Here is a 24,507-nt window from a genome sequence, read left to right as displayed (position 1 = left end):
ACCCCTATTTCTACCTTCTTAGTTTATTTTTTTCAGATAGTTGCCTACTTTTGCCTACGCAGACCTCAAATCTCAATCCTTCTACCTCTCCTTCCCACGTAGCTGGCACTACAGGAAAACAACAGTGTACCCAGCTCAAACAAGTGTTATGTGTGTGTGTGTGTGTGTGTGTGTGTGTGTGTGTGTTGTGTTTTGGTTTTTTTTTTTTTTTGGTTGGTCATGGGGCTTGAACTCATGGCCCGGCTGCTATCCTTGAGCTGTTTGTCTTAAGGCTAGTGCTTTACAACTTTGAGCCACAGTACTACTTCGTTTTCTAGTGGTTAATTGGAGATTAACCTGCCTGGCCTGGCTTTGAACCGTGGTACACAGATCTCAGCCTCTTGAGTAGTTAGGATGACAGGTGTGAGCCACTGGTGCCCAGAAAGCAGGTTTTAAATAATCTCCCCCCCCACCTGCCCTTTTTCCCTTTTTTCTCTTCATTTTCTCCTTTTTTCTCTTACCTATAATACGGTATGTATTGCAAAGCAGATTTGAAAAAGCATGCGTAAAACATAAAATTCTTCTTTAGTTCTAGAGAACATTCTTTCTCTGGTCCCCTCCAGGTGCCTGGGGTGTTAGGTGGTAGAGCTGTTGTCGCGCCGGGCGCTGGGTGGAAGGCGGGTCTTTTTTTTGGGGGGGGGGTCCGGTGGTGGGTCCTGACCTCTGGGCCTGGGCGCTGTCCCTCAGCTCTTCCTTCAGCTCAAGGCTAGCGCTCTACCACTTGAGCCACAGCGCCACTTCGGGCTTTTTTCTTTTTGCTTATGTGGTGCTGAGGAATCGAACCCAGGGCCTCATGCATGCAAGGCAAGCACTCTACCACTGAGCCACCTTCCCAGCCCTGGAAGGCGGGTCTTAGTGTGCCTGCCGATCCTGCCGTGGACCCTGCCACCCAGGCTGGGGGGTTAGGGCTGACGCAGCAATGTCTGATTTCCTCAGGGCCGGCAGGAAGATGCCGAGGAGTACTTAGGCTTCATCCTCAACGGGCTTCACGAGGAGATGCTGAGCCTGAAGACGCTCCTCTCACCACACAGCCAAAGTAAGTGATGGTGCGGTGCGGTGCGGTGGAACGTGGGGTTGTGCCGTGTGCCCGGCAGCTCAGTGCAGCAGACCCCCCTGCCGCCCCGGAGGAGGCAGTTCCTCTGGAGCTAGGCGCTGCATGCCTGGCGCACACATCAGAGCCATTCCCCAAACGGCTTCTTTCCTCATAGAACACCTCACTGTCGGCACTGCCTGTCAGATACTCCTGAGAACGTTGCATTTAGATGAATTCACGTTTATCGAGGGCCTGGCACAGGGTAGGCAACTGGTCCTGCTAACCACATGCTGGCTTTGGCCGGGAGCACGGCGGATGCCTGTGTAACTATTGGGCACTGCAGCTCTTAGCCAGTTGTTGTTTCTTTGTGTATCTGCATATACACTTGGCATGTGTACGCTTTTCTGAATGTTGTGCTCACCCCGGCACCTGTTCCACAGAACCCCAGGCCCTAGCTAGGGGGAAGCAGCTAGCGCTCTACGGTACCAGCAGCTTCCTTTCCAGAGCGTCTTCAGATTTCTACACGTGTATTAACATCCTTTTGCTTCCTTGTGGTGTTTTTAAGACAGGGCCTCATCTTACTACACAGCCCAGCCTGGTCCAAGAAAGGATCCTGCTGCCTCAGCCTCCCCAAAGTGCTGAGATTATAGGTGTATGCCGCCATGCCTGGCCTTTCTAAGACATGCACATGTGTGTTGCGGTCGATTGCCATGTTTTCCATGTGGAGCACTCCCAGACTCCAAGATAGCATTTGGACATTGGTTTAGGTGTTGACAGAGAAGTTTTGTTTCCATTTTTCCTCTTTGTGTAAACAGTAACTAAAGCAGACTCTCTCCTTTCCAGAAGTGAGGATTTCCAATGGGCCCAGAAGCCAATTGGTAAATGAGGAGGAGCAGGAGGATCAAGGCGCAGGAAGTGAGGATGAATGGGAGCAGGTGGGTCCCAGGAATAAGACTTCCGTCACCCGCCAGGCCGACTTCATCCAGACGCCAATCACCGGCATTTTTGGAGGACACATCAGGTTTGTGCCATTGGGCTCTGAGGGGTTGCCTTCTGCTAAAGGGGAGGTATGCCTGCTGTTGGCGGGCACTCTTGGCTTGCCCTTGGCTTGCCTGTAAGAGCGCCCCGCTGCCCCGCTGCCCCCAGTGCCTGCGGGTGCTCTGCGGGACCACCGCCCAGGGCCCTGCGCCACACATAGCACTCCAGGTGCTAGCTCAGTGTGAGATGGCGAGAAAAGCAAGCTGATTGGTCGGAAGTGTTTGTTCTCTTAGAGAAACGTGTGCACTTGGTTGGGGGCATTGCGTTTATTATGAGTTTGCATGAAAGGCAGGTCGCTACAGAGAAGCAAGTGCTCATAGCTCTTCTCACATTTACCCATTTGAGTGTGAGTGCAGTGCATTGTCACCTTCTGTAGTCTTCTAGTTACGTGCGCTCTGATCTACACTCCCATTTCCCTTCCACACGTGCCCTGGTAGTCCTTGCGTTACTCTGTCTCTGTGTTTGACTTCTTGAATTCCACGTATAGCATGAGCATACGCTGTTTTTCCGTTTTTTTAAATGTCCATCCACATTGTGGCTAATGGCAGTGTCCTGCAGTCTACCTTTTAAAGGTTGAATAGTATTCCACTGTCCGTGCACATCACAGTTTCTTTATTCATTTTTCTGAGAATGGACACTTAGGTTGTTCTCATAACTTAACAGTGGTGGTGCATGTATTAGAGGAACTAGAAAGTGAAGTCTCCTGGTGCCAGGGCTGGCTTTGATTGAACTATGGTTCTCAGATCTCAGCATCTGGAGTAGCTAGGATTACAGGTGAGAGCCACCAGCACCTGGCTGAAAACAGAACTCTGAGTCAAGAGGCCCTCGTGATTTCTTCCCCCATTGTCCTTGCCACCCTGGTCATCCTTCTTTGGAACCCAGGGAACTTGTGTTGCTGGTGCTCGGGAGGATCCTGGCAGTGCTTGTTAACCTTTCTCAGGGTAAGCTGGGAGCCGGCTCTCCGTGGCGTCTGACCCGTGAAGCCTGAGCACCTGAGCTCATGCTGCCGTCTGTACACAAGCTCACTCCAGCTGTAGGACAGAAGCCTTGTTGAGCTCTTGGAATGTTTTCTTGCTGAGGCTAAATGCAAGATGGGCCAAACATAGAATTTTTTTTACCCAGAAAACTAAGAAAAAGAAAAATGAAATGGAATACTAGCTAAGAAAACAAAGTTGATTTGGCCTCTCTCTCCCTAGAGCACTAACTTGTTTTTCTCATCGGGAGGCTGCTCCTCTTCCTTCGGTGTGTCATTCTTATAGGGGGAGCGCCATTAAAAATATGCCGTTAACCTTGGAGATTTCCTCAGATTTGGTGAGGAAGCTGTGGGAGTGAGAGCGCTGTGGGGTGGAGAGATTGGCCGGCGAATAATTGAGCTGGGAGGTTAGAGCTGCAGGTTTATGTTCAGAGGATGGCATTTAGCAGGGTTTTTAAAAAAATTAATTAACTAATTAATTATTTTGTGTCAGTCCTGGGGACTGAACTCTGGGCCTGGGTGTTGTCCCTCAGCTCTCCAGCTTAAGGCTCTACTACTTGAGCCACAGCGTCACTTCCAGCTTTTTCTGTTTATGTGGTGCTGAGGAATCGAACCCAGGGCCTCATGAGTGCCAGGCAAGCACTCAACCACTGAGCCACTTCCCAGCCCCTCAGTAGTTATTTTTAAGTTGGCATGTTTTTGGCTTTTCTGTCCTCTGGTCTGAAAGTGATCCTGAATGATCTTATTCCCAGAGTCTATGCTGCTTCTCCTTTGGTTACTTTTAAGGGTGTGGTGTCTTCAACGTTTTTGTTTTTGCCCTCGACTCTTAGGTCTGTGGTTTACCAGCAGAGTTCAAAGGAATCTGCCACTTTGCAGCCGTTTTTCACGCTGCAGTTGGACATCCAGTCTGACAAGATCCGCACTGTCCAGGACGCACTGGAAAGCTTGGTGGCCAGAGAGTCCGTCCAAGGCTACACCACGAAAACCAAACAGGAGGTGTGTTCCGGCGCCAAGGCCCCTTGCGGAGGCCCTTGGGGAAGCGTTAGGGAGGAGGGGCTGGCCTGGCTTTTCTGGACTGATCATTTGCACGTGTTTAGGATGAAATGGTTGACACAGTTGTTCCCCACAGTCACTTAGCTGTAATTCCTGTGACACTAGAATGCTCTCCTTCTGGGTCCTCGGCCCCATGTGGTTTCATTCTCTGGCAGCGGAGTTTCCCTGTCCTAGGCTGAGCACTGCCTCAAGGCACGCAGCACTGGCTCCTGCGTGTGGCACAAGCACCGCTTTGACTAGCTGAATCAGGACTCCAGACACACCTGCTTTGCGCGTGCTTGTAGATCTTTAGGAGTTACAGACTGAAGGAGTGTGAGACACCTGGTGCTTGCTTAGTCTTCCTGTCCTCACCTTAGAGTAGCACTGGGAGAAGGATAGGGCAGTGCTGAGAGTTCCTGCTCCTGTTCTCTCCCCGCACTTCCTGATTTCTGTGTGGCCTTAGGGACTGCCCCACGCTCCGTGTCTGAGGTTGTGGCCGTGGGTTCATAAATGTGCTGGGAGGGAGGGAGAGCACAGGCCAGCTGGGGCTAGCGCTGCTTCGAGCCGGTCACAGTATTCTTGTGAAGTTGGGTTGATCACAGGCAGTGGTACTTGCAGGTAATGTGTAGTGTGGTGACTGCTGACCCGGGCCGGGGTGGGCTCCAGTGGCAGAGCACCTCCAGGGTAACAGGACAGGCCTGCCCTTGTCCTCAGCTTGGGCTGAGTAAAGACCCAGGAGCCCCCAGGGCACCGGCACGCACCAGCCTCTCCTGCTTTGCTCCGGCCAAGCCATGCTGTGGGGATCTGCAGAAGTTAGTCCTAATTCTGCACCCTATTTTCTGACTTGCTTCTGTCGGGCAGTTTTTGTTTAAAACTCCCAAGTGCCAGGAGCCAGAGCCAGAAACTTGGCAGCTGGCTTGAGTGAATGAGCAGTACAGTCTGGAGAGGCGGCAGTGGAGTTGTTTGGTGGAGATTTGGGCGTGGTCCTAGGCCGAGGCAGCCTCAGTGGGGCTGCAGTGTGGCCCTCCGATGCCTTGAGCAGAAGTAGACGGATGGTGAGCAGGTGTGTTTCCAGGTGGAGATCAGCCGGAGGGTGACGCTGGAAAAGCTGCCCCCTGTCCTCGTGCTGCACCTGAAGCGATTTGTCTACGAGAAGACAGGCGGCTGCCAGAAACTGATCAAGAACATTGACTATCCTGTGGACTTGGAGATCAGTAAAGGTAGCGCCGGGCGCCCGGCTCTGCACAGCACTCACCCGTGGGTCCACCAGGCTGTCACAGCTGGGAGGGCAATTCACAGACAGACCCTGTCATCCCGGTGTTTGGGAGTCCCAGCGACCTGGGAAGGCACGAGTAAGAGCCCCAGCCCAGGCCTAAAGTGACACCTAAAAGACAACCAGTGCAGAGGGGCTTGTGCTAGACGGTCCGTCTAGCCAGAGCATGGCCCTGAGGTCAGTCAGTCCCCAGTACTGCTTAAAAAAAAAAGAGAGAGACTTTGTCTATCCAGAAGAGCATTGTTTTTCTACAAACCTTTCATGGGTTCTTCATTTTGCCGCAGATGCTCCTTTCCCTTAGAGTGAATGCCAGCACCTGTGCAGCTGCTCATGGCAGCACCTGTGCAGCTGCTCATGCATGGCAGCACCTGTGCAGCAGCTCATGGCAGCACCTGTGTAGCTGCTCATGCATGGCAGCACCTGTGCAGCAGCTCATGGCAGCACCTGTGTAGCTGCTCATGCATGGCAGCACCTGTGCAGCAGCTCATGGCAGCACCTGTGCAGCAGCTCATGGCAGCACCTGTGTAGCTGCTCATGCATGGCAGCACCTGTGCAGCTGTTCATGGCAGCACCTGTGTAGCTGCTCATGCATGGCAGCACCTGTGTAGCAGCTCATGCATGGCAGCACCTGTGCAGCTGTTCATGCATGGCAGCACCTGTGCAGCAGCTCATGGCAGCACCTGTGTAGCTGTTCATGGCAGCACCTGTGTAGCTGTTCATGGCAGCACCTGTGTAGCTGCTCATGCATGGCAGCACCTGTGTAGCAGCTCATGCATGGCAGCACCTGTGCAGCTGTTCATGCATGCCAGCACCTGTGTAGCTGCTCATGCATGCCAGCACCTGTGTAGCAGCTCATGGCAGCACCTGTGTAGCAGCTCATGGCAGCACCTGTGTAGCAGCTCATGCGTGGCAGCACCTGTGTAGCAGCTCATGCATGGCAGCACCTGTGTAGCAGCTCATGCGTGGCAGCACCTGTGTAGCAGCTCATGCATGGCAGCACCTGTGCAGCTGTTCATGGCAGCACCTGTGCAGCTGCTCATGCATGCCAGCACCTGTGTAACTGCTCATGGCAGCACCTGTGCAGCGGCTCATGGCAGCACCTGTGTAGCTGTTCATGGCAGCACCTGTGCAGCTGTTCATGGCAGCACCTGTGCAGCGGCTCATGGCAGCACCTGTGCAGCGGCTCATGGCAGCACCTGTGTAGCTGTTCATGCATGGCAGCACCTGTGCAGCTGTTCATGGCAGCACCTGTGCAGCGGCTCATGGCAGCACCTGTGCAGCGGCTCATGGCAGCACCTGTGTAGTGGCTCATGGCAGCAGGTGCCCTCTGCTGTGTGCACTCAGCCCGGTGCGAGTCCGAGCACCTTCGGTTCCACTCCCAACACAGCTCTCGGCTGACAGCGCAGCTTCCGTGGCTGTAACGGGCAGCAGTAGTGGGGTTCAACCCCATTTGAGAAGCAGAAAGAAGGAACGTTTGAGAATATGTGATGACCATTCTCCCGTCGTGTCTGTCAGGAGATCCAGAACGTAGATGCCATCTCAGGCATCTTCACGCCTGCCTCTTCACTCCCGTCGTCAGCTGCCTGTCCTGCTCAGGGTGGTTTTTGTTTCCTCTCATCTTTTTTTTCTTTTTGAGACAAGACTCAAAATATAGCCCATAATCTCCACACTTGGCTCTTGTAGGTTTTACAGTTCTGTTTTTGTTTTTGTTTTTTTAATGTTATTAAAAAGGTGATGTACAGGGGCTGGGAAGGTGGCTCAGTGGTAGAGCGCTTGCCTTGCATGCCTGAGTCCCTGGGTTCGATTCCTCAGCACCACATAAGCAAAAAGAAAAAAAGCCGGAAGTGGCGCTGTGGCTCAAGTGGTAGAGCGCTAGCCTTGAGCTGAATTGCCGAGGGACAGCACCCAGACCCAGAGTTTGGGCCCCACGACCGGACCCCCCCCCAAAAAAAAAAAAAAAGTGATGTACAAAGAGGTTACAGTTACTTAAGTCAGGTAGAGTACATTTATTTTTGGACAGTGCCACCTCTTCCCACTCTTCCAGTTTTTCCCTCCCATCCCAACTCACAAATTGTATAGTTCATTTTCAACATGTCTAGTGAGTACCACTGCTGCTGCATTTGTTCACCCCTTGTCCCTCTATTTCTATGCCCCTCATTACTCTTCCAAAGATAGATAAATGAACAAACAAAACTGAAAAAAAAAAAAAAAAAAGCAATAATAACAGCACAGAGAAAAACCTCTTGTTTCCATTTCCTGGAGTTTTCAGTACCTGTTTTAGGAGCTTGCAGGAGAAACTTCCAGCATCCTATATAATGCTGATACTTATTTAGCGGGCTGGCTGCCACTCATGTCCATTCTCTCTGTTCTACCTACATAGCTCCCGTTCTGCTAGAGCTGAGGAGGTGATTGGCATGTCCTATGTTCTTGCCCTCCAGGTGGCTGACCTAGTGAGACACTGTCTCCCCCCCCCCCTCTTTTTGGTCTGTCGTGGGGCTTGAACTCTGTGCCTGGGCACTGTCATGCGCTCTTCAGCTCAAGGAGAGTGCTCTACTGCTTGAGCCACAGCGCCACTTCCGGTTTTCTGGTAGTTTATTGGAGATAAGAGTTTCATGGACTTTCCTACCCATGCTGGCTTTGAACCGCGATCCTCAGATCTCAGCCTCCTGAGTAGCTAGGATTACAGGTGTGAGCCACCAGTGCCCAGCTCTTTTTTTGTTCCAGTCCTGGAGCTTGAACTCGGCCTGGGCCTTGGCCTTACCCCTTTGCTTTTTTACTCAAGGCTAGAGTCTACTACTTAAGCCATACCTCCACTTCTGGCTTTTTGCTGGCTAATTGGAGGAAAGAGTCTCATGGATTTTCCTGCCTGGGTTGGCTTTGAACCCCAGTCCTCAGATTGCTCCTCCTGAGTAATAGGGTTTTATGCATGAGCCACCAGTGCCCAACCCGATGTTGCTTTTGTTACTCACCCTAAGTGTTGTTTTGTTTTTCAGAACTGCTTTCTCCAGGGGTTAAAAATAAGAATTTTAAATGCCACAGAACGTATAGGCTATTTGCAGGTGAGTAGATTTGTATCTTCCTTCCCCCAAAAGCAGTGATCATGAGTGCTGTTTGCTGTGCCAGACAGCTCAGTGGAACACCACTTACTGCAAACTGGCTTGCTTGCTCTGTAAAGGGATCCCTGGGGAGCTTGTAGTTCCTACACATTTGAGAATGTGGGTTTTACCTGAAACCTGGGGCCCCAAAACAGACAGGGTGTCCCCTGGGCCCCGAGCTGATCCTGGTGTGAGCACAGCCTCCCAAAGGGCTGCTTTGAAGTCTGAGCAAGCGTCTGCCCGAGGCGGGCGGGGGTGTCTTTTTCATAAAGCCTGCTTGGCACTCTCTTTCAGTGGTCTATCACCATGGCAACAGTGCCACGGGTGGCCATTACACTACGGACGTCTTCCAGATCGGGCTTAATGGCTGGCTGCGCATCGATGACCAGATGGTCAAGGTGATTAACCAGTACCAGGTGGTGAAGCCGACTGCTGAACGCACAGCCTACCTCCTGTATTACCGCCGCGTGGACCTGCTGTGACCCCTGTGTGCGTGTGTGTATGTGTGTGTGTGTGCACACACATGCCTATGTGTGCACACAGGTGTGCGTGTGTGTGTGCGTGCGTGCGTGCCTGATGCCGCTTTGTAGGCCATTAACTCTCACTAACTTCCTGCCTTGTAGTGGCTCCTTAGAGAGAAACTTTCTCCCTCTTGCAAAAATGGGCTAGAATGAAGAGGAGATGCTTGGGTTTGTGCAGCCTAGTTTATGTTGACCTCCACCTTCCAAATCAAAATCATTTGGTTGAAACAGACTGTCTTTGATTTAAGAAAATCCACAACAACCGTATTTGTGAATAACGCCGATTCCTGAGATAAAGGAACTCGCATTTGATCCCAGTTTAATTGCTTAGTAGAATAAATCCTGCACCAGCAACACTTGTAAATTTGTGAAAATGAATTTTATCTTTCCTTAAGAAATTAAATTTTTTAATCCATCACACTTCCTTCCCCTACCCTTTAGTTTTTGATAAATGATAAAAATGAGCCAGTTATCAGAGAAGAAATAGTTCTTACTTCAGGCAGAAAATAGACAAAACAAAAACCCCACTGCTGGACCCTCACAGGAGAAGTACCGCAGTGAGACTCGCTCACGTGTACCGTGCAGATCAGATATTTGGAGTTTTAAGGTATTAGTCGACGTAGATGGGTGATGGGAACTTTATTGCCACTGAAGGGTTTCAGAATGATGCTTCTGTGTGCCTCCGGTGCCATGCGGCCACAGTGCTGAAGGCTGACGTCTCCCAAGTCTGCTGTCTGCTCCTGACGCCGCGTCCCCAATTGTGCCCAGTGTAGTGATGCCTAGGAACTAAAGTTGTCGCCCATCAATAAAAAATCACAAAGTTGGTTTAAAACTGTGTGGTGTCTTGGGATGTGAGTGCCGTCCCTGGGGACCTCGGGGCGATGGTAAGTGCTGCAATTGCCAGCCTGTGGGTGTGGGCGCTGAGCTGGCGCTGTGCCCAAACGGTCTTTGGCAGAGTCCAGCCCTGTGGGGAAGTGAAGTTGGAGTCCTAGTTCCCAGAGGGAGATCTCCCTCCTTGGCCTAATGCAGTCAAGGCCGAGTTTCCTTATACTCGAGGCTCGCTGACATGGCTTCGCAGCACCCCTGCTGCCCTGTCAGCTCCTAGCCCGTGCAGGGTGTCTGCCGAGCCCCGGCCACGCTGCCGTGTGGGGTGCTGGTGCTCGCTCAGGCCCGCTCACTGGGGGGAGCCTCTGCTCAGGCGCTTCCTTTCCCATTTGGCGTTTCTAGTCACTCCTTTGTGGCACCAAAGCTTATTTTGTAGAATTCTAGTTCTGGTGTCATGCACGTATCCTACTTACCCAGTTGTAATTGTTCTGAATTGGTTGATGAGTCACTCCAAATCAGCTTTGCCTAACTTGGGGGAAGCAGCCCACACCCACAATACAGCCAAAGATGGAGTAAGCTTCATCCTTTTTTCGGGGGGGGGGGTGTGATGGGAGGGGGAAGGCAAAGGAGACAGTCTTGCGATTGTAGCCCAGGCCAGCCTCCACCTTGAGATCCTCCTGCCCCAGCCTCCCAATGCAGGGATGACAGGCATGTGTCGCCCACCTGGCTGAAACAAGCACCATTTGAGAACAGCACTAGCCAGCTTTTTATACTAGAGCTGCGTCACATCCCTCCCACACTCATGGCCCATCCCACCCGACCCCCGCGTGCCCCAGCTGTGACACGCACTGTTACCCAGTGTCCCTGGGTAGAAGCAGCAGCCTCAGGAGTGTGCTCACCTGGAAGCCAGAACAAAGATGCAGTTACTGGGCATGGGGAAACACCTCCGGAGTGCTCAGATGGGAACACCTTCCTGCTTCTGACCTGATCTGCAGGTGCTCACGCACTAGTGTGGCAAGCTGAAGTAGGGTGGGGTTGACTGTGGACATCTCCAGAAGGACTGCAAGTCTCACCAGTGGTCAGAGATGAGCTAGATCCATGGTACGTTGGGGCGTCTCAGCCAGCCATGTGGTCCCACTCCGTGTAGTTGTTGTGTGTGATGGGTAGAACTGGAGCATTTTGGTTTCCTGTTGTCCAGGCTGGCTTAGCAATGACAGAGTACACCAAGGAGATAACAGCCCAGACTTAAGGACCGCAGCACCTGGTTCCTGAAGTGACCTGGCCCTTGGGGAGAGAGTGTGATCATTCTAGCCAGGTGAACTCTGGGCTCCTCCATTCCTGAGATACTGCACACTGCATTTGTGATTTGTGTCACATTGTCTAGTTTGTATGATCCTCAGTTCCTGGGCCCTAGGCCAGCTACCTTACACTTGGAACTTGACCCCTGTCTTCAGTTTTAGGGCTACATGATTTTCCTTCAGTTTGGCATAGCTTTTTGGGCAGCTTCTATGTGAGTGAATGCTAAGGTGTTGTAGAGATCAAGGTCTCAGGATTGTCTGCTTATTATGACCATCTGTGCCAAGAAAGCGGTAAGGGCATGGGGTCTCCCTGTCGTATAGGAGTAACATTGACTCCTGGGGTTTTTGGCTTTCATTTATCAGTGGACAACAAGGTTGTCTCCCACGGGGGCTGTGTGAGTGGGAAGTCTGCAGTCAGCAAAGGCATCATTTTGGCAATGATGTCTACACTGCTTGCTGTCTAGTAGCAGAAAGCAGAGTGTAGTCACTTTGACCAAGTCAGCCAGCCTCAGCAGTAGTGTGTGGCCGATTTGCGTGAGCCAATGACAGCTGTGTTATGGAGACAAATGTCATTGGCTCCTGGTGTCTCTTGGTGTTCAGTCTATCAGCTGAACATTGGGAAGACTTGGGACCCAGGTTCTTCTAGCTTCTTCCATTCTTGATTTCTAGGAAGCCAGACCCCATCAAAAACTGTGGTGGGGTGATGTTCGTGGCTGCTCGGATTGTTTTCCTTTTTGTTGCCCCTCTGATGCTGGAGTTTTGGGGTTGAACCCTCTTGCGTGGCTTGCTCACTCAGCTTGCTGTCCTCAGCAGCCACTGGAATCCAGTTCCTCAACCCTAACCCCCTGATGTCTGCTGGTTATGCAGACTCTCTTTGTCTTCTGCAGCTTACTCATTCTTTCTTGGAATTTATTTTGAAGTCTGCTCCTGAGTCCTGGAGGTCTCCATGTGCTGAAACCTGGTTTGCAGTTGAGAAGCTCATCTTGGATATTTGGGGGTGCTTACTTGGCCCAGCAGGCATTGGCTCGCTCAGGGCCCAGGGTACTGGGAGCCGCACCCCTGACCCCATGTGCACTCCGTGTGTGTCCTGGAACCAGGCTGCTCAGTGTCTGGGCCCCTTAGTCCTAATGGCCTCTCTGGAAGACAGGAGACCAGGTAGAGGCAGCTCCCCACCTGGGTTGAAGCCCGATGGCTCATGGTTGTGGCAGGAAATCCTCAGCCCATTCACCCTGCGCTGCATCAAGGAGTACCCTCGCTTAGGCTGTGTGAACCAGCCTGAGATCCGCCGGCCGCTGACGGAGCAGACGGGCCTGGCGGCCTGCACCTTTTCCATGGAACGAATGGGCTTGGCTGGCGGGGAGCCAGGCCAGCCTCTAAGTGGTAGGTGCCTGTCCCTGCCATGCTGTGGTTTGGAAAATACTATGAGAAGCAGAGTGGCCACCACGAGTCTGCAAGATCATGTGGTTTGTGTTTGCCTTGGGCACCCACGATCTAAACTGCCGCTGCACTGGGACACCAGTGGTACACTGACCTACTTGTGTGGGGGCGGAGGGATGCTGCTGTTTGTGAGAGAGTAGTTCTGGCTCTGTGAGCTGGTACCAGACTGGGCACCCCTGGGCCTGCCCCACTGTGGAGGATGACAGCCTGGTGTTTCCAGCCACCCACTGCCGACCGAGCCCTAGGGTGCAGCCATACATCATTTTTAGTTGGAAACTGGCTATCGGTGGTCTGCTGTAATCTGTACGTTCTGTCTCTGAGCTTTTTCTGCACGGTGTGGAGTTGCCCGCCAGGAGTGTGTTTGTTCTCCATGCTGAGTAACTCCACTGTGCGAACAGACCGCAGTGCATCTGTGGGCAGCGTGTACATGGACAGGCTGGCTTCCCGCCGGGCTGCTCTGAGTTCCGGGGGAGGGGCACGTGCTCAGGAGTGGATGTGTGTGTGTGTGTGCGCCAGGGCTGAGGCCTCGGCCCGAGGAGACACCGCCACGCTCTGCCCAGGCGAGCTAGGTGCCAGCTTGCTGCAGGCATGGGTTTTGGGGGTCACTCATCGCATGCTGACATTCACCCTCAAAATACACCCAGAACCTGCTACTCCTGCAACTGCATCTCCACGAGTTCAGCCCCGATGGCCAGCCCCCACTCTGGCCTTTGTATCCCTTCTTGGTGATACTATAGTCCACGGTAATCCTGGGCCAGGCTGGGCCAGTAGCTCAACTCCTGTTCCCCAAAAGGCTGGGTAGGGACGGGGTTAGTCCCAGCCTCGAGTGAGGAGCAGTGGGGTGAGTCATGTTTTGCCTGTGCTGGCATGCCATGATTTGTCCCCCCGGCCATTCTGTGAGGGGTGCAGGGCTGGAGGTGTGCTCTGTTGCTGTGAGTGGCAGGGGTCAGCATGGGACCCCCAATTCCCGGGGGCCCTGTCCTATGGCTGCCACCGCCACACCACAGCCCACCACAGGCCAGCCGGCCCCTCTCTACGTGTTTCTCCAGCCTTACCAGAAGGCTCCCGTTTCATGACAAGCCTCCCACCTGGAGACTAGGTCACATTGCTTCCTTGTTTTCTTTCATTTTTTCTTTTTTTGGGGTCCGGTCGTGGGGCCTGAACTCTGGGTCCGGGTGCTGTCCCTCAGCTCTTCAGCTCAAGGCTAGCGCTCTACCACTTGAGCCACAGCGCCACTTCTGGCTTTTTTCTTTTTACTTATGTGGTGCTGAGGAATCAAACCCAGGGCCTCCTGCATGCAAGGCAAGCGCTCTACCACTGAGCCACCTTCCCAGCCCTGCTTGTTTTTATTGTTGTGGGGTTTTTTTGTTTTTGTTTTTTCTTTTGGAGCTGGTCCTGGGGCTTGAACTCAGGGACTGGACACTGCTCTCTGAGCTTTTTTGCTCAAGGCTAGCCCTCTACCACTTCATAACGCTACTTGTGGTTGCTTTTTTTGTTTGTTGGTCATGGGGCTTGAACTACTGGGGGCCTGAGTGCTTTCCCTCCGCTCTTTAGCTCAAGGTGAGCACTCTACCACTTGAACTACAACACCGCTTCTGATGGTTCATTGGAGGTAAGAGTTTCACGGACTTTCCTGCCCAGGCCGGCTTTGAATTGTGATCCTCAGATCTCAGCTTCCTGAGTACCTTGGATGACAGGCTTGAGCCATTGGCACCCAGCTGCTTTGTTTTTTGTTTATTGAGACAGGGTCTCACTATGTAGGCCAGGCTGGCCCCAAACTCTCCATCCTCTTGAGTGCTGGGATTAAGGTGTGAGCCACCACACCTGACTCAGCTGGTTGTTTTCCATCTCCATGTCTGTTTATCCCATGTTTTCTACAGTGGGCATTTTTCACGTTGTAAATCTGCAGCTCTTGTCCCTATGGGTGCATGCCCAGGCGTGGCTGGCGCAGCCTCCCACGCTTGCCCTCCTCTGGGGAAGGCAGGGCTGCAGATCTCCGAGGCTGAGGTTTGGCCAGAGGTCAGTCTTCATGGTCATCACGGAGGAACATGTCAGCCAAGTCTGTGCCCTCTGGAGCTCCCATCGCCGAGGTGCAGGATCTGCCCCGCCTGTGGCCTGCAGAGCAGAGACTTGGGCACCGGGTGCCATTCCATTCAGATGAGCTAGCACAAACACATCCTAAACCTAAGGATTATGTTCTTTCTGGAATACTTCTGTGTTTCCCACTTCAGGGAAAGTATGTCTGGGAGCACATGTTGGGGTTTTATCAAACACTTCATTTTCCCAGCCTCCAGAATTGTAGCCTGAATTCAAATTGATATTTAATAATTGTGTCCATGGGGTTTCTTCTGTTACACTCCTGGAAGTGGCTGAGGCCCTCTGTCCTGAGAGTTTGTGGGGTGCGTGTGGGCTCTGGGACGGCCAGGGGTCCATCTGTGGCAGGCTGTCTACCACACACAACCTTTTTGTTCCCAGAAATAGCTCCAGTCCTCGGCTAACCGTTACCAGAACCCCTCTGTTCACTTTTTGAATTGAATTGAATGCCAACTATGCCAGCGTTAGGCCTGGGGCATGGGAAGCTGCAAGTCAAGAGGTGGAATTTTGATCACTCCTGCCTCAAATGGCAGGGGCAGGGCAGGGAGCATCACATCTGCTTGCTGAAGGCCCTGTGCCTTTCCATCTCAGTATGGGTAGAAACTCACACTGGAGTTTGGACTTAACCTATACATTTGTCTTAACCCTATATATCAGTTTGGGAGAATTCATAAAGGAGTTGGGTTTTTCAGCCCATGAACAGTTATTCATTTCTTTTTCCAGGTATTTGTCTTCTGATATCTCTCTCTCCCTCTCCCTCCCCCTCCCCCTCTCCCCTCCCCCTCACCCCTCCCTCTCCCTCTCCCTCCTCTCACCCCCCCCCCCAGTCTTGCTCACTCTCAATGGTGCTGGATGCTCTCCTACCTCAGCCCTTCTTTATTTTTATTTTTTTTCCCTGTAAATCCAAACTGAGCTCACCCGGACTGTCTGGCTGCTCTCCTGCCAGGCTGCCTGAGCCCCCTTCCTGCACTCAGGCCCCTCCACAGCCGCAGAGCACCGCCTGCCCCATTTGTGACATGTTGGGGGAACCGCAGCCCCACCAGGCACCTGCTTGGTCTCCCCTTGCCCTGCCCCCTCCCCCCCCCCATGAGGAGGAGGGGCTGGGACTGGTATAGCGATAAAAACATTCAGCTGGGGCCGGGGTTTGTTAGGTTTGGGCCTAGGTGTGGGTTTCTTTGGTGATATTGGAGTCTTGCCAGGCAGTATGCTTACCTCTTGAGCCCAGTGTTTGGTTATTGGCTTTTAATCAGGGTTGGGAGTGTGTCTTAGCTGTAGAGCACCTGCTTAGCCCGTGTGGGGTTCAGAGTTCAACTCCTCACTTTTTGAGAATACATAGAGTTAGGGTTAAGCTCATGCATTGACTTTGTGTCTGGAGATCTCACCCCAATCAGCCAGTGTGAGTCCATGCCCTGCCCCCACCCCCATTTCCAGGCTTTCCCAGAGGCCCCGCACAGGGATCTGAACCTAGGTAAATGGCGTTCCTGGCACTTTCCCTGCATCACGGAACCTCAAGGACAGGCTGAGCCGCCACCCGCCCCCGTGACGCCGCTGCCTGCTGGGAAATGTTAGTGTGGAGCAGTCACCCTGGCCAGCTCTGTGGGTTAGTGTGCTGTTTTGTTTAGGAATTCTGGCTTCCCAGAATTCCTGCGTCGAGAGCTGCCACCCCACTCCCCAAGGGCCCGATCTTTCTGAGCGTGAGCTGGAGCTCCCTGTGGGAACCCTATGGCCTTCCTGAGAGGACACGGCCAGCGCCTGACGCAGGGGCCCAGTCCCAGGGCCCCTGTAGCACATGACGGGGAGGCGGCTGGGGGTGGGGGGTGAGACTCCCAGCTCCCCGTGACGCTGTGGGGAATTCAGAGCCACGCTGGGTGCACCTGATGCCCCCTCCCTGCTAGGCCCGCTTGCTGATGGAGCAGCAGGCTTGTCTTCTGCTGCAAGATCAGGGGCTGGGTGCCATCTGCCCTCGGCTTCCAAGCAGGCGCCCTGGGCGCTGAGCAGTCTATACCACTTGAGCCACAGTTCCACTTCTGGAACTTCTGGGTTTTTGGTGGTTCATTGGTGATAAGAGTCTCATGGACCTTCCTGCCCGGGCTGGCTTGGAATCACGATCCTCAGATCTCAGCCTCCTGAGTAGCTAGGATGACCGGTGTGAGCCACCAGTGGCCAGCTGTTTCTACTTAGTCTGAGCAGTGACTTTCTCCATGAGCCATGTAGAAAGCCGGTGTATGTGGTGTTGTCCAGAGAGCCTGGTGTGTGTCTGGCCTACTGGGGGAGGCGGCAGCAGAGCCGCCCTGACCCTGCTTGGGTGCCAGGTGGAAGCTGCCATCCGTCCTTCTGTACCTTCATCTCCAGGTTGGCCATCAGCTTTTTATAAATGCTGCTTGTGGGACAGGACAGAGGGCCAGTCCTTGCTTGCAAAAAGGACTTGGTTTTGAGTCGGGAATGGAAATTTAATCAAGGCAAACGTTGACTCTCAAGATGATCATACAGACTTTCTTGCAAACTATGATGATATTTTTAGAAACTTCATCTTGAGATACGTGTAGATTTTTACAACAACGTTTTTGTCCTTTCCCCCTCCCTTCCCGCTCCTTCTTCATCCCTTTCCCACTGCCCTCCCCTTCTCTTCCCTTCAGTGGTGTGGATTGAGCCCACGGCTTCACCTCTTACCTTTTACCTCCAGGCCACACCCATGACCCCGGTTCATGGAAGGATTTCCACATCTGTTTTTCAGAGAGAGCTGTCTGCTTTGATCTTTCCCACCTGGCCATCGGGGGCTGTCTGTCTTCACCACCTTGCCCCTGCTTCCTGAGGCTTGCTCAGGGCGGGGCATGATCTCTTCCTTATCAAGGGGAGTCTTCCTGTAATACCCTTTCTAGGAAAGTCTTTATCCTGGGCCTGTGCTGGCGTGGGTGTTCTGATGTAAAAGATTATCCGGGCTTAAGTGATTCAGCTTTCCAGTGAAAATGTTCACAGAATTTCTTATCTGTCTCTTCCTCGGTGTTGGGGATTGAGTCCCAGGCCTGGTGTGTGCTGTAGAATCAGGATATCACAGATCTGCCTGCCCCAGCCCCATGCATTTTACCTCTGGTCATCTGTGTGGATGGTGCGTCCAGTGATGCATCCAGATGATCAGAAAAGCAGCTTTTGATTTTGATTTTCTCTGTTGTTCATTTTGTTTCCATTTCATGACTTTCTTTGCTATTTTCTTACTGTAGACTTAATTTGTTCTTTCTCTCTAATGTTGTTGTTTGTGAGGTGGGGGCTCCATACGTCCCCCAGGCTGGTCCAGACGCTAGCCCAAGCCCCAGTGTGTGGTGCGGCCTTGCCCAGCCCCCTGCCCCTTCTTCCGGTGGAAACTCAGAATAGTGACTTGGAAACTCCCTCCTGCTCAGATATATTCACCTCCCGGTGTCTATTTAGCCCGGCCCCACACCTTTTGCTTATTAGCACATCTTCATTTTCATTTAGCTAAACTACTCTCCATTTTGCCCTGTGATTTCTTCATCTGCCTCTGGGTTGTTTAGAAGTATTTCAAATGTTTGGAGATTTTTGAGATATTTTTCTTTTACTGAATTTTTTTTCTTTTCTTTACAGTTTAATTCCACTGCAGATAGAGAACATACTTTGTAGGATTTCAGTCTTTGATGATTTACTGAGCTATGCTTGAGATTATGGTCCATCCGTTCTGAGCAACGTGGCCCCGATGTACATGGTTCAAGCCCCAGGACCCTTGGGTGGAGGAAGAGTAGCAGAGGACTCCAGAGTACAATGGGTAGGTGTTCTTTGTTGAGCGCCCATTCAGATGCATGTCCTGGCAACAGTGAGACCAGTTGGACTCCTGATTTGGGTCAGAAATGGGGCCGGGGGGGTGAGGGGCATATTTATGGATGTTTAGCCATCCTGGTTGGAATGTACCTGTTTTATTTTCAGATGAAACCACAGAGGCCCATCCCTGGAGACAGGGATGTAACTATTGGCCTTGTGTATTTAGGGCTTGCTGGGAAAGGATGCAGGAGAAACTACTTGGAGTTACAATCACTCTGGTGGCTGCAGGCACGTGAACACTGCATTGCATGCTAGCTCCGTGACTTTCATGCATTCTGTTGTGGCTGGGTAGAGTGTTCTGGAAGTGTCATAGGTGTGACCTTGTTTAAGCTGTCTCTAACCTTACTGGTTTTCTGTCTACTCGTCATAGTAGTTAGAATCAGGAGAGTGCTGACACCGCCAGCTAGTTTGGACTTGTTGAGGTCTTCTTTCAGTTCTTCAGTTTTGCTTTTTGTCTTTAAAGCCCTGTTATGAGGCACATCACTAATTTAGGAGTTTCTGTGCTCTTGATGAGGTTGGTTTTTGCTTATTAGGATGGGCCCTGCTGATCCCTGTGTGTGTGCACACCTGCTGTCCCAGCTCTCGGCAAGGGGAAGCAGGAGAATCCCAAGTTCAAGGCTAGCCAGGGAGCTTGCTGCCCAGTGCTTATGTGGTGGTGGCTAGTCCAGCCCTGGGTTGGCTCATGAGTCAACCGGATGTTAGAAAGGCTGACAGCAAACCAGCCCTGTATGCAGAGCTTTACCTACTGTTGTTCATCCAGCAGCAACGGGAAGCTGACCTAATGGTCAGCTCTGTAGCAGATCACATGAGGCCCAGTGGCTTGAAACAGTTGCTAGAAACCCAGGTATCAGGCCGAGATCTGAGCCTCAGGGAGGCCCTTGTTGTGTGCCTTCTGCCTTCCCGTCCCATCTTTGCTTCCTCCCAGATGAAACTGACAGTGAGCTATTTCACAAGTCCTGCTGTGTAATAGTGAGTTATTTCACAAGGCGTGGGGTGATGCTGTGGTACAGAGTACGTTGACCTGTGTGTCTGCCATGATGCACCTACTTACAGGATAGGCTGACTTAACACAAAATAATTTACACTATAAAAACAGAAGAGAGGCCGCAAGATGCTGCTGGGAGACCAGTACCTCCTGCCACGTCCATGCCTCCACAGAGAGCTCAGTACCACCTGCCACGTCCATGCCTCCACAGAGAGCTCAGTACCTCCTGCCACGTCCGTGCCTCCACAGAGCTCAGTACCACCTGCCACGTCCATGCCTCCACAGAGAGCTCAGTACCACCTGCCACGTCCATGCCTCCACAGAGCTCAGTACCACCTGCCACGTCCATGCCTCCACAGAGAGCTCAGTACCACCTGCCACGTCCGTGCCTTCAGAGAGCTCAGTACCACTCGCCATGTCTGTGCCTTTACAGAGCTCAGCATGGTGCTTTGGTAGTAGGCTTCGCTCTCCGTACATGCCTAGGTCAGCACTCATGCCCCTGCTCCAAGTGGCAACGATATGAACCCAGCGCTGGGCAGCCAAGCCTCCCTTTCCCAGAGGCCAGAGGACCAGGCCTGAGTGGCAGGTGGAGAGGGGTTCGTGGTAGGGGAGAAATGGAGGGGTCAAGAGCTCCCTGAGAGGTTGGGGAATTGGCTCAGTGGTAGAGTGCTCGCCTCGCATGCATCAGGCCCTGGGTTCGGTGGTAGAGCGCTTGCCTCGCATGCATCAGGCCCTGGGGTTCGGTTCCTCAGCACCACATAAGCAGGAAAAAACAACAACAACAACAACTGGAAGGGTTGCTGTGGCTCAAATGGTATTGAGCTAGCCTTGAGCTGAAAAGCTGAGGGACAGCGCCCAGGCCGAGTTCAGGCCCCATGAGTTCCCTGAACATACTGCTGCATGATCCTGGTTAGAACATTCTAGGACAGACCAAGTCGTCTAGGGTGAAGTTCACGGAAGGGATGGGTGGTTGCTGGAGCGGGGGGAGGGTGGGAGGGGGTGGGTGTGAGGGCTCTGGTGCTGTCGTCGGTGGTTTGTGACGGTGGCTAGGGCAGTCCAGGAGGCTAGCCTTGGGCTGGTGCGGCATGAAGGACAGCCAGGTGATGGCTTAGGAGGCAGGGGAGGGCGCAGCCAGAGGGCCTGGGTGCCAGGTGGGCTGCAAGTGGCAAAGGGGCTTAGGGGGAGGCTGCTCACTGCCAGGTGTGAGCCCCCCCAATGGAGGTAAGGGCGTCCTGCACATGCCCTGCCCAGCCCCGCTGCCAGCTCAGAGCCTGCAGGTGCCCCGGGTCCCGTGCTCGTAGCCGTGAAGCGTCTCAGGCTGAGGAGTCCCCCGATCCCCTGCCATGCCCCCACCCTGCTGCCTGGGGCTGCCACGGTCCAGCGTCCGCATCTGGAACATGTTCATTTGGCGCTAGGACAGCAGCTGGGCGAGCGTGGCATTTCTGGTAATGGGGCTCTAGGAGGCGCCTTTCCCAGCCAAGTGACTCAGGCTCCACCAAGTTGTGTGAGGTCTGGGAACTGCCTTGGCCTCTGGGCGGGGCCTGGAAGCAGCCAGCAGCACTGGGGGCTGATTCACAGTGGTTTCCCACGGAGGGCAGCTCAGGAGCCCGGGGCCTGGCCTGGGGCCTCCCTGGGGCCTCTTCGCAGATAACTAGCTGTGGGTCTGCCTGAGTTCCCTGTGGCTGCTGTAACAAAAGACCACAGGCCAAGTGAACCAAAACAGCATTCCTCAATTGTCTTACACCCCAGAGGTCACAAGCCTGACATCTAGGGTACAGAGTGTCCACCAAGCTGGTTTCTGCCAGAGCTTTGACGGCAAATGCCTTTCCCAGATTCGGAGGCCTCCCGCTTCCCTTGGTTGGTGGCCCCCTCTCCCGCCTCAGCGCACACCACAGCCATCACATCTCCTCCTCTGACCTCCCTCCTAGAAGCAGTGCCTGTAATCCACTGGGCCCCTACATCTCCCAGAATGTTCTCCCAGTGTTGGATCCTTAATCGAATCATACCTGCCTTCTCCCCCCCCCCTTTTTTTTTTGGTTGAGGGTCTTGATCTCTGGACCTCAGCTCTTCAGCTCAAGGCTAGTGCTCTACCACCTGAGCCACAGCGCCACATCTGGTTTTCTGGTGGTTCATTGGAGGTAAGAGTCTCATGGACTTTCCTGCCCTAGGCTGGCTTTGAACCATGATCCTGAGATCTCAGCCTCCTGAGTAGCTAGGATGACAGGCGTGAGCCACCAGTGCCTGGCTGCCAAGGCCCTTTCACTGTGGGGCCTGGGTACCTGGTGGTGCGTCTCGGTGAGACCCATGTGAACGACGTGATCCAGTTGAGAAGAGGCTGTGCTCGGTGGGGCCCATCCGGGAGAACACGGGCAGGGGAGGCCGCATGCGGTGTGGGCAGATGCTGGCCGCAGCCACCAGCCGCAGTGCCCCCACGGGTCACCAGCCACTCCCAGGAGCTACCAGGGAAAGGGTGGCATGGCCCTGGCCTGCAGCCTGGGGGTGACAGTGACCCTGCCCACGCCCGACCTCAGGCCCCTGCCTCCAGCACTGGAGAGACTGCTCTGCTGTGACGTGAAGGGCTCCTTGGTGGCTTCCCAGAGCTCCGCCAGAGCCACGGCCACAGGTTCTGGACACCAGGAGATGGGTGTGTGTGAGACACCATTGTGTGGCTAACCACAGGTCCTGGCCGGGGAAGAGGACCCAGCCATTCTTTGGCCTGTGGAGGGGCCGGGGGGGAGGGCTCGGCCAGCCATCTGCCAAGCCAGGTCTGTGGTGAGATTGCCGCAGGGCTTGTGACGAGACCACCTGAGCCCCTGACCTCCACTTCCCAGCCTGGGGACTTCAGCGGAGCTGGTCCCACAGCCCTGCCCTGGGTGTGGCCTGGACAGGCCCCGCCCACCTCCTTCCCCACACTGGGCTGAGGGGAAGAGGGCAAAGGTTGGGGACAAGGGAGGAGCGCAAGGGCAGGAGAGCCTGCCTGCCCCTCCTGAGAACCAGCCAGGGCCAGAGGTGCAGGTTCAGGAGGCCGGGAGGCCGGTGCCCAGCTCGGCGGTCCAGGAAGTACTATGGAGCTCAGCGCAACAGAATCTGGTGGGGGCGGGGGCCTGGGGGCGCCGGTGGGCCGGCCGTCGGGGCTCTCTTCACGTTGTCCTGACCTCCTCTGTGTGAGGGCACTGGGGCTGTGTAGGGACCCCAGTGGCCCCGCGTTTACCCATTTCTGCTCTGTGGAGGCCCTCCCGCACACACAGACAGGTGCCAAGCTTGGGGGGGGGCAGAACTTCAATCCCAGGATCAGGAGCGCTCAGCCCAGCCCTCACAGAGCCCTCCCGGGGCTTCGCTGTGGGGAGCCGTCAGGGTACCCCTACGTACGGGAGGCAGATGCTCTGCCTCAGGACAGAACCCCGGCTGCAGGGCATGGGCAGTGGCCACACATCGCCCCAGAGGTCCACTGTTGGCAGTCCCTCTGATGGCCTCCCTGGGTTCTTGCCTGCAGCTGACGGGAACTGACAGTCCAGGTCGGGAGGGGGTTGGGGGGCTGGGGCGGGCATCAGGGCCTCTTCAGGTCGGGGGGGGGTTGGGGGGCTGGGGCGGGCATCAGGGCCTCTCCAGGTCGGGGGGGGGGCTGGGGGGCTGGGGCGGGCATCAGGGCCTCTCCAGGTCGGGGGGGGGCCTGGGGTGGGCATCGGGCCTCCTTGTGTGCTGGACGGGTGGCTTTATCATTGTCCTTAGGTCTCAACAGGGTCAGCACTGAAGGCAAGACCTCTTGCCTCTGGGTCTGGGCACAGTAGCCCACCTCTGTTGTCCTAACTACTCAGGAGGCAGAGATTGGGAGGCCTTTGGTCGAAGGCCAGCCTGGGCAAAAGTTCTCTGGATCCCATTTCCAACTAATGGCTGGGCACGTGGTGTGTGTCTGTCGATGCAGCCACGCAGGAAGTATAAATGGAATAACACGAGACAAAACACGGACGCTAGCTCAAAAGTTAAAGCAAAAAGGGCTGGCAGTGTGGTTCAATAGTAAGCAAGCACGGAGCCCTCTGTTCCGACCCTAGTGTGGCTAAAACCAAACAAACAAAATGAAAACACTATTGCCCCAGCAAGGAGCCGATGCGCAGTCACCCGAGCCTCGCTACAGGGCAGAGACGTCAGCCGGCCCCCAGGCCCGAAGACCCCGGGGCACGGCCGCCCTGACCGCCCTGACGTCATCCTGCGGTCACTCAGCTGCCTTCCGGGACCGCCAGGCCTCTCCTCCCATCCCCCACCAGGAACCGCCACTTGGTTCAGGCCAGAGCCAGGACGGCATCCTAAGGTGTCGTGGGTGCTAGGCCAGCAGCCGTCAGCGGCTCTGGCATCGTGCAGAAGTCTGTTGGGCAACAAGATGATCTTGTAGTCAGCAGACATGGGTGCCCCACTGCCTACCTGGACCCGACCCCGGGCCTCAGAGTTGCAGTTCACAGAGGTGAACAGGAAGGAGTCCCACCCCTCCTCACCCCTGCCCACCCCGGCCCCCTGGGGCCCAGCAGCCCCCAGGACCCAGTAATCATGATGGCGGCAGAGCTGGCTCTTCTGTCTTCACCTGGAGGGACGGTGGGGGGCGGAGTAGCAGCTCCCTGTCCTTGACGGCACAGCCTGGCTGCCTTGTTCCAGCCTTCAGCAGCGCGGAGGAGGTGCGTGCCTCCCTCCCCGTGAGGGGAAAGCGAGTCTCTGCCCACTTTTCTTTTCTTGGTTTTCTTGGTCATGGGCTTGAACTCAGGGCCTGGGCGCTGTCCCTCAACTCTTCAGCTCAAGGCGAGTGCTCTACCACTTTGAGCCACAGCGCTACTTCCGGTTTTCTGGTGGTTTATTGGAGATAAGAGTCTCACAGACCTTCCTGCCCAGGCTGGCTTCGACCCTCCATCCTCAAGTCTCAGCCTCTGAGTAGCTAGGATGACAGGTGTGAGCCACTGGCACCCAGCTTCTACCCATTTTTCAAAGAGTACGAAGACCCCGATGGGGTGAGGTAATTGAACCACCCCAAGTAAGACCTGGGGAGGCTGGGG

At 54.2% G+C, this 24,507-nt stretch overlaps 1 protein-coding gene across 1 annotated transcript in view; it reads left to right on the top strand.

Annotated features, from left to right (window-relative positions):
- Window positions 1-9,836, top strand: part of LOC138823527 (ubiquitin carboxyl-terminal hydrolase 10) — a 50,205-nt gene extending 40,369 nt beyond the window's left edge. The window contains exons 9-14 of the mRNA XM_070016901.1: window positions 976-1,075; window positions 1,916-2,093; window positions 3,914-4,079; window positions 5,191-5,335; window positions 8,382-8,447; window positions 8,778-9,836. Of these exons, the coding sequence (XP_069873002.1) occupies window positions 976-1,075; window positions 1,916-2,093; window positions 3,914-4,079; window positions 5,191-5,335; window positions 8,382-8,447; window positions 8,778-8,965 (843 nt within the window). The 3' untranslated portion in view covers window positions 8,966-9,836. The remainder of the gene's footprint in view (window positions 1-975; window positions 1,076-1,915; window positions 2,094-3,913; window positions 4,080-5,190; window positions 5,336-8,381; window positions 8,448-8,777) is intronic.
- Window positions 9,837-24,507: the final 14,671 nt, after the last annotated feature.

The sequence above is a fragment of the Dipodomys merriami genome, unplaced genomic scaffold, assembly GCF_024711535.1.
Source record: "Dipodomys merriami isolate MVZ:Mamm:240054 unplaced genomic scaffold, mDipMer1.0.p SCAF_120, whole genome shotgun sequence".
Lineage (NCBI taxonomy): Eukaryota > Metazoa > Chordata > Mammalia > Rodentia > Heteromyidae > Dipodomys > Dipodomys merriami.
Note: the sequence above shows the minus strand (reverse complement) of the source record. Positions and strands in the feature narration are given on the sequence as shown.